Source organism: Vicia villosa, linkage group LG1 (genome assembly GCF_029867415.1).
Source record: "Vicia villosa cultivar HV-30 ecotype Madison, WI linkage group LG1, Vvil1.0, whole genome shotgun sequence".
Lineage (NCBI taxonomy): Eukaryota > Viridiplantae > Streptophyta > Magnoliopsida > Fabales > Fabaceae > Vicia > Vicia villosa.
The window spans coordinates 252,009,009-252,018,907 of NC_081180.1; the positions used below are offsets into that span (position 1 = coordinate 252,009,009).

Sequence of the window (9,899 nt, forward strand, 5' to 3'; positions counted from 1 at the left end):
TATTCAGTTAGAAACAACTTCCAATCAATTAGACTCTCCCTTAATCATATGTCTAGGTTGTAAAAACATTTTTAGATGGTTTAAATAAAAAGTGAAAGGCTTATCAATTTTTTTAGTGTGAGTGATTTAGCCATAATATTTTCAGAAATGCCCGGGTGTTTTTACAAAACACCGGTCACTCAGACAAACACGACCAGATGAGCTTTCACACTTCCTCTCTTTCACAAATTTGAAGCTTCATGTATTGGTATCATTATCTTTGACTTTAGCATCATACAAGAGCATTGATTCTTTTTAGTAAGGCTTAAGATATCTCAATATTGAATACCATCATCTGAGAGTTGAGAATATAAACCAAGATTGATCCTAAAGATAGAAGTCTTCACTTGAATGTCGTTTGACCATAATGTTGATTTCAAATATATGTCTTGATCTTCAAGCACGAAACTTGATTCAAGAGGATATCTTATTCAATTATCTTAATCATCTTTGACCACTTGAGCTATCTTCCACAGATATTGACTTCACTGGATATCATTTGATATTAAGTGTTGTCATCATCAAAACTAAACAACTACTTAATTGACTTGCAGCTTTGCTTATACATGAACTTCACCATTTTGAATCATCTTCATAATACCTGCAAGCATATAGATCCACAATTATCTCTTGTTTGATCTTATGGAAGTCTCCATGGATCATTTCAAGATTGTCTCATACTTCCTTCGGTGAAATAAAATTAAAATAAAAAAGGCAATCTCTAGTGCTTAGAGCACTCATCATCAAGTACTTAACTTTCAAAACGAGTTTAACTTTTATCTTATCATCTTCTGTAAAGAGATTATTTGGATTATTCACTACTTTATTATTAATGTAATAAGAAGGAATAATTAGACCATTTATAATAAAATTCCACATTTAAAAATATCTGCTTCAATAAAAAATTTCTTTATTGCTTTCCATCGTTCAAACTTTTCACCATCAAATGGTGTAGGTGTATTTATGAAAAGACCTTTGTTAAAAACAAAATAAGTGTTTGTAGTCATCATTCTTCCTCTTAAAATGATTAGTCTTATAACAGGAGTCAGGTTCTGATGCTACTTATTGGACAAGTGACTCCAAATACAAGAATGAAGTAAATTGTGCGGGTTTGAAAATGATGTTCAATTAAAAATTCTTTGATAAATTAAATTATTTTAAACAATTTTGTAAAACAAATAGAAAATAAGCAGCGAAATAAATAAGGAAACAAAAATAGAGTAAATAATAGAAATATAAAGAGATAATAGTTGTAAGAATTGCACTAGAATTTATATAGGTTCGGTCTAACCATTCAACCTACTCATGTGCTCAAGAATTTCTTCTTAAGAGTTTCTAATATATCCTCGAACCTTCTTAAGAGTTTTCATATGTTATAGCCACGAACCTTCTTACAACCAAACAGAAGTTTAACAACAACTATCCTCCAAACCAAACACGGAATATTACACCAGGACAATCTTGAAACCAAAGCTTATAGACAGGTTTGAGCCCAACAACCAAACGAAGATTTTAACAGGACAATCTCATGAACCAAACAAAACCTTTTCCATCTTGTTAAACTCACAAATCAAACAAAAATTTTGATTAGTTAATCTCACAAATTCAACGGAAGTTTTTACTAGTTTAACTCACAAACTAAACAAAAACTTCTCAAAAAAATGTTACACAAGAGACAAAGTCCAATTAAATTCAATTATAAATTAATTTATATTTATTTGGTATTATGTTAGAGTATTTTACTCTAAGTTAGTTACCTCTATTTGTATATAAGACCACCAAATGCCAAATAACACTTTGAATCAATGAATATCAGTTTCTCTTAAAAGTATTATTCTCTCCCTCCCTTTATTAGTAAAAGTATTGTTTCTTCCTAAGTTTATACAATTTTCTTGATTAATGTAAATAGTCAAATGAATAATTTTTTTTTTTGTTATAAGATGTAGAGTAATATTTTTGCTAATTTAACTTGTCTTTATTTACGCTATCTAGCACAGATTTTATCTCTATAATAGTTTAAAGTTTAGATTTCCATGTATTTGATGTCCCTTGCACTGCTACCAACAGAATTGGTTTAGAAAGAAGTTTAAAAGCTTAAATTTAGTTTTAGAGTTTAAAATAAAAATAAAAAATAAAAATCACAAATTTGAAAATAAAATATAGTGCACATGACTCTAAATCCATATGCTAAAAATAGTTACAATTCACTTGAGCATATTGTGAACACCACACTACTAGAAATTTGGCCTACGGCCACGCTAAAATTTTCCACAGCTCAGAAACTGTGGCCACATATATGATTTGGCCAGGGTTTTCAAAGCGTAGAATTATGTTATAAAATACTGAATCCGGAGTATGAAACTGTGGCCTTTACTTCAATTGCCACGGTTAAGAAACTGAAGATATTTTACGCCTCAAAGAAAAACCACGGCCTTATAATTTTCACTTCAAACTGTGGCTCAAGCCCAAAAAAATATAACCCGCCAAAATTTCCCTCTTTTTATTTTTAGTTTCCCTCTCATAATTATTATTTTTTTCTAATTTTTTTTAGATTAAAAAAAATAAAAAATTGAAAAAGTAAATATAATAAGGTGTCATAGTATAACCTAATTTTATTCTTCTAAACCCTAAAAGATAATTTTCAATCAAAAACCTCTCATTTGACAATTCAGATTTCTTGTTCCAAACCCTAAATTCAACCTCACCTCCTCCACCGAATCAAACCCTAAAATCAAAGATCCTCACTCACCTCCTCCACCGAATCTCTTCTTATCTCTTACCATTGCCAGATTTGGGGAACCTTCCTCTCCCGCTAGTACCCTGTTACATCGTCAAGGCCACTGACACCGTCGATGATTCAGCGGATGTCGAACCACTACCCAGTGATTTTGGTTTCGAGAATGACGTCCATGCTAGGGTTTTGAAGAGGATCCGCGGTTCTCTCCGGAAGATTGGTAATGATAAGAGTTTGTGGGACCGCCTTACGGATCCTCAATCTCTTCCGTTTCTCGTCGGTGCTCCAAAGATGGTAGATCATATTTTGTTCCTTCTAATTTACTATTTCGTTTTAACAGATTTGTAATGTATGGGAGATCTTCAGGTTGAATGCTTTGTAATGTATGGGAGCTAGCTGAATCTAGGAAAAAGGATGCAATTGATTGAGCTAAGGTTCGTGGAGAAGAACCTCCTGCTGAGCTGCTAGCTGAACAAAGGGGTTTGCATTCTTACTTATCCCTGTCTTCCAATGTAAGATTTATTATCCAACACTTTCTATTTGATTCAACAGTTTTATATTTGTTTATATTTTTATTTAAATCATTTCCAGATATGATGGCGAAGAGTTTTTCCGTTGTTGCGAGAACTATCATTTTGGTGGAAGCCATTGCTGCTAGTGATTATGTTTTGATTTTCTTCTTTAGGGTTTTGATTCGAAGGTATTGAAAATCGGAAAAGAGTTGTAGCAACATTGTTAGATCCCGAAAAGTACAGGATGAACACGGTGTTCTCGAGGTAACAATACTAAAAACTGTTTCTTGTGATTGTGAAGTAGCTTCTCATTTCATTGTTTTTATTTATTAACTAGTTCTTATCAAATATGAATTATTAACTAGTTTCGATTTCTCAAATTTGCACTTGTTATATTCTGATATGTGGGTCTTGAAAATGGTATGGATCTATTACATCAGTATCCTACGATCCATGGGACACCAGTGTATGTATGATTAATATTTTGATGAGAATCCGGATTTGTTATCTACTTTAGTTTAACCCTGCCATGATAATACTTCACGCAGATTCTTGCTACTGGATCTTTGGATGGAACGACAATAATTAAGTCAAATTTGTTATAGAAGCTGTTTGGAATTCATCTCATTTGGCTGCAAATATTTCTTACAGGTAAAGCTAATGAACAAGCATCACTAATGGCAATTTAAAGGGGATAAGGCATCATGTACGAGAACAACATCTTGAAATTAGAGCAGAACGAAATATATTTCCAACGGAGATGAGAATTTCTCCGAATATGTTCAGGTTCGGTACTTGGTCTTTTGACCTTTTGCAATTCTGCTTTCTCCTCTTCTGCCTTCCTCTGTATGCTTTTCAACTGTGAAATTATACTATTGTTGGTTGTTGTTGCCTTTGTGTTTTGTTTTTCAAACTTCTGCATGTGGATTGGACTTTTTGCTATTTGGTTCTTGTTGAAGCGGGAGATTTTTGTGGACTATACTGATGAATCGTCGACCTCGGCTGGTTCCTCGAAGTTAGTTTCAATAGCTTCTTACTCAATTCATTGTTTTATAGTTTGCTGAGGATTTACTTGATTTGTCACTTTATGTTTGTAGAGCTGCTGAGGTGAGTAATAGATTTAAAAAACCAGGATTGTTTAAGGCCCCGAGATACAATGACACACGACTTGATGATGTATTTTCTGCCAAGAAGCCGAGGTTTAGAGTTGCGCCTGGGAAGGAAAATGTAAAGGTTAGTATACATGCTCAATGTTGTTATTTACTTTATTCAGTTGTTATCTTCATTCAATTATTGATGTTATCTTCATTCAATTTTGTTCTCAATTTGATTTCAGCTTTGAGAAATCTGCTGCCTCAAGAGAGGTTACAAAAGATAGTATGAGCAGCTATTAATGTTGATAGATCTTTCAATTTGAGAAATCTGCTGCCTCAATTTGATTTTGCTTTAGTTTTCTTAGTGTTGTTGACCTTTCAGTTGATAGATCTTCTGGAAGAGCAGTTATTGACATGGTATAAGATGAAGCAACCAACCTCTTTTCCTCATTTTATGTTCATTTTGAATGTTGTAGGATATATCATGAATTTGTTAATTCCTCAAAATTTATAGGGAAAAGCATTGAAAGGGCTAGCCTCATTTGAACCACATGATGATAATGGAGTAGCTACTGATTCATCTCAAAGACACGGAGACTCAGCGCTAACCATTGCAGGAAGTTCCTTCTCTAAGTGTCATATACCTGGCAAGAAGGCTCCTTTGGATCTTACTCTAAAAACCAGTATGTGAATAGTATCCTCTGCTTGTTTTCATTTTGAACCTTTTACAATCTAGGAATTGAATCATACTGTCAACTTATACATCCTTTTTCAATTTTCAAGTGAAACTGCCCGTTCTATTAAAATCTTTTATATTCAGTATTAAGACTTGATAAGGTATTTAAAATGTTATTCCTTCTCTAAGTGTCATATACCTGGCAAGAAGGCTCCTTTGGATCTTACTCTAAAAACCAGTATGTGAATAGTATCCTCTGCTTGTTTTCATTTTGAACCTTTTTCAATCTAGGAATTGAATCATACTGTCAACTTATACATCCTTTTTCAATTTTCAAGTGAAACTGCCCGTTCTATTAAAATCTTTTATATTCAGTATTAAGACTTGATAAGGTATTTAAAATGTTATTTCTTCTCTCTGCTTTATTCTTTACATAGACAATAATATTATGCGGCTTAGGTGTCCTTCCTTAACTGTTTTTGCCTTTTAGGGTAGGCTTCTGATGGAAATGAATTATATGCTAGCATATGGATCTGGTGAAGCTTCTTTGAGGTTATTATGGAAATTTGGACTTCTAGATATTCTTCTTCCCTTTCAGGTAGTTGATGATTCTGCTTTCTAATTTCTAAAGCTTAATCATGGAATGCTAGCTCAGTTCGCTTTTGACATTACAGGCTCTTTATTTTGTTCGTCATGGATTTCGGAGACGGGACAAAAGAATGAATATGCTTTTGGTAACTCCATTTCTCCTTATGAAGTTTATACTGAAAACTTCCAGGATCCAAGTTATGTATTGATTGGTCTATTAGTAATACCATACAAACGACAAGTTTTTTAGACTAAACTTTTTGGTTATAAACACATACTTGTTTTGTTATCCTCGATTTTTGGTCCTTTAAGGTTAGGGCACACATGTTAAGAATCATACTGTCAACTTTTTCAATTTTAAAGGCATGAGTCACCTATACAATTATGTTAGCTGCTGCTCTTAGATTCCTGACAGCATCATTAGGATTGTTACCAGTTAAAGCTTTGAGGTTTTTCAAAATACCTAAAGTCTTGAAACAAAACTAAAATGCTTACACAACCAAAGTTTTTGAATGGAGGGAGTTGTGGTTTTCCCTTTTCTCATTATTGATACCTTTTCTTATATAGTTATAATTGGAATACTAATAAAAGAGCTACATTTTATGATACTGGTTTTATTTATTCACTGTGGGGTTACATTTGCATTTTTTTATATTGATTTTCTCTAACTTTAATAACTTAACAGTACCATACCATGCGAAATGTCCTCTTTTTGGCCATGACTGAATTCAAAGAGGTAAATTGCTTCCTTTCTATAAATATATCTTTTATAGTTAGCCTTTATCATTTTTTCATCTACACGTGGAATTTTTCTTCAAAATCCTTCTTGAAATAAAGCTATCGCTAATACATTTTAATCTTTGTTATATAGTGAAGTTGCTATATCTGAATGGTGTCCAGAAACTTTTTACACTTTTGTAGAGAGATCATCCACATCAGTCAAGACACATTCAGTAAAGGACCGTCTCCGGCATTCAAAGAACTGAAGAGAAGCACTACAACACCGTCTTTTTTATTAATTTTGGTTAGATATGACTCATATTTTACTGATAAGTGAATATGATGCTCGAGTTGAGTTTCTATGATAAATTGTACCCTGTAAAACAAAAGTTTGATTAATACAATGGAAATTCAAAACTTATTTATATTTTTTAGACTTATTAGTCATCAATAGCGTCACTTGATGTAGATTTATCGCTTTTGTTTTGAATTTGTGGCTTAATGTTTTATTGTATAATTAGATTTTAATTTTGACATATAATCACGGTTTTAAATCTGTGGTCATAACAGAACTGTGGCTAATACTGTGTCGTAAACGTTAAAATGAAACCGTGGCTTTACCATATAGCCACAGTTTTTAAGTCATGGCAAATACAAACCGCGGCCTTAATCAAGCTACCTAAACCGTGGCCTAAAAAAGCCACGGTTGTAAAAAAGGCGTGGTCTATACTAAAAAACCGTGGACTTTACTTTAGGCCACGGCCGTATACTCCACAGTTGGATTTCTGTGGCCAAACCGTGGCCTCAGCGTTACGCCACGGTTATTTTGCATATAGCCTCGGTTTTCTGGGCGTGACAGGAGGCCTTTTTTTCCTGTAGTGCCATAATTTCAAAACACATCTGGATTTATGCTCATTATCCACATTGGTAAACATATTACATGACAATTATCATGTTTAATCCTTCTAAACCATCCAAAGGCTTGCCAAATATAAGTGTTAACCCAACACATGTACAAATGCCTAAACACATGTATAAATGCTCAAAAATTATCTAAACAATAGCCACAAACTAACAACAGATGCACTATATCAGTTGCAGATGCAAAAACAATAAATCAACTGATATAATACAGATTACTCAACTAATCACGCATACGAATTGAAAACAAAGTTGAAAAAGCATGATAAGGCACAAAAACAATAAGCAATGCTGACCTTGATTCTTGATAGTGAGCAAAATATAGAAACAAAATAATAAGAAAATGAAAAAACAAAAAGTTCAAGATGATGTACAGCAGGGCTTATTTGTACCGGCAGTTTCGGATCCTCCAATGGCGATGGTCTTACCTTCTTTAACATTGGCAGCAGCAGCAGCAGAATCACTGGAAGACGACAGCGATTTCTTACTGATAATCCGGTATATCTCCCCGAGAATTGTCTGGAACGCCTTCTCCACATTAGTCGCTTCTAGTGCTGAAGTCTCGATAAAAGAAAGACCCTCCCTCTCCGCATAACTCTGAGCATCTTCCGTGTTAACAGCACGGAGATGCTTGAGATCGGTTTTATTGCCAATCAACATAATCACAATGTTAGCATCAGCATGATCGCGAAGCTCCTTCAGCCATCTAGAAACATTTTCAAATGTAGTAGGTTTAGTGACATCGTATACAAGAAGAGCTCCGAGTGCGCCGCGATAGTAGGCGCTCGTAATCGCTCTGTAACGTTCCTGTCCAGCAGTGTCCCATATCTGAGATTTCACAGTTCTTCCCTCAACCTGCAAACCAATTAACCAACACATCAGATACTAATCGTAACTGTTTTTTGAATCTGAACAAAATAGAAGTTCGAGATCTGAGATCTAGTGATAATGAATAGTGGTATGAAAGAGAGACCTGAAGTGTGCGAGTGGCGAATTCGACGCCGATGGTGGATTTGGATTCGAGACAAAACTCGTTGCGAGTGAATCGGGAAAGAAGATTGGATTTGCCGACACCGGAATCGCCGATGAGTACGACTTTGAAGAGATAATCGTATTCTTCATCTCCTCTCCGACTCATCCTCGCTTTCTTACTGACTTTCGTTTTTTCAACTGTTTCTCTTTGTTTCTTTATTCACTCTTTTCTTTTTCTTTTCTGTATGTTAAAAGTTTTTGTAGTTAAAGGATAATCATTTATTTATAACTAACTACACAGTACAACACAAAGTAGTAATTAAGAAGCTCCGTGTCATTTAATCCAATGCTGTCCTCACCAAGTCAATCCACGCAATTTAGTCTAAATAAGTCAACAGGTATCTAATGTATGATAATAATTACATGACATACATATTTACAACATCATTAAATTGCATGTTGTATTAAACATAAACAGACTTAGATTATAACATGCATGAATAGACTTCGACTACAACATGCATGAACAAGCAACTTTACTCGGAGATCCTTTTGTGTATGTTAGGATTCATTTCAAGGCTTGTCAGTACGCCTTTTCATGTTTGGCCATGTACCTACTTACAAGGCTCACTGCATATGATATGTTTTGTCTGGGACAGACCGTATCATACATCAAAGAACCTACTATGTTAGCATATGGTATGATATTTATATAGGCTCTTTCGACTTCAGTTGTATTGGTATATTTGTAAAGACTCCTCAAGAGACAAATAGTATAAAGCTTGTCGAGGACATGTGATGCAACATATTGTCCGAAGTAACTCTTTTACACGCCCCTTGATCGAATCATTCACCTATTATTTGTAGTGTTTGTCCTCTGATCAAATCATTCGTCTTATGGTGGTCTTAAATAAAACCATTTGTTGTCCACTCACGAAACATTGGGATTGACGTGTCTTAGTTAACAGTATGGAAGTTCAATCAAATAGGGAAAGCCACATTCTCATGAAGAAGAAGGGAAAATAACAGCTCCACGGTCCAAGAGAGAGCAGACTAGTCGTTTCATGGATACAAGGATCCAAGCTCAAGTAACCTCTATAAATACCTCAACCACTAGGCTGGGGACGGTAATATGGACCTCTATTTCTACTTATTAATAGTTATGCTAATTATGATTTATTGTTTTATTTATTTTTAGTAAGTTAGTATTTCAGATTTTTTAAATTTTAGTATTTTTATGATAGAATTTAGGGGTCATAATAAAATCTACTTATTAAATAATAATTTTAACATTTAAATTTAAATGATAATAATTTTAGGAAAAAGTAGTCATTGATATAATTTTATTAGGGATTCTTATTCTACTGTAATCCTATTTAAAGGAAGAGACTCTATCAAGGATGAGTCTGCTTCTGCCTTCATCCTAGGTTGAAGTAAAGCTTCTACCGCATTTAGGATTGTGTCAACACAATCCAAGATAAAGGACCATAATAATTTGGTATCACGAGCCAACATGGTTGATGCAAATTTAGCATCAGCTATGAAGAAATTCATCGCACATATGACGACCAAGAAGACTGCTCTAGAATAGTGGATGAAGGCCATGCAGATTGTTCTAGAAAATCAAATTATTATATGATCGA

The 9,899-nt window shown here is 33.9% G+C and overlaps 1 protein-coding gene across 2 annotated transcripts; it reads right to left on the reverse strand.

Moving 5' to 3' along the window:
* Positions 1-255: 255 nt before the first annotated feature.
* Positions 256-8,507, reverse strand: LOC131645204 (ras-related protein RABA2a). 2 transcript variants are annotated; one of them, XM_058915872.1, is made up of 3 exons: positions 8,258-8,507; positions 7,713-8,139; positions 256-640 (listed from the first exon to the last, which is right to left on the reverse strand). In XM_058915872.1, exons 1-3 carry the CDS (start codon positions 8,420-8,422, stop codon positions 600-602), a joined length of 633 nt encoding a protein of 210 aa, XP_058771855.1. In that variant the 5' UTR covers positions 8,423-8,507; the 3' UTR covers positions 256-599. The 2 variants fall into 2 exon arrangements, with proteins under 2 accessions (XP_058771855.1, XP_058771854.1); XM_058915871.1 differs by lacking the exon at positions 256-640 and having other exon boundaries at positions 7,455-8,139; positions 8,258-8,506.
* Between the last annotated feature and the right edge of the window lie 1,392 nt (positions 8,508-9,899).

Coding starts and splice junctions, on each gene's coding strand:
- LOC131645204 (XM_058915871.1), bottom strand. CDS start 8,422: ATGAGTCGGAGAGGAGATGAAGAATACGATTATCTCTTCAAAGTCGTA. Junction 8,140..8,257: donor TCGCCACTCGCACACTTCAG/GTCTCTCTTTCA, acceptor ATTGGTTTGCAG/GTTGAGGGAAGAACTGTGAA.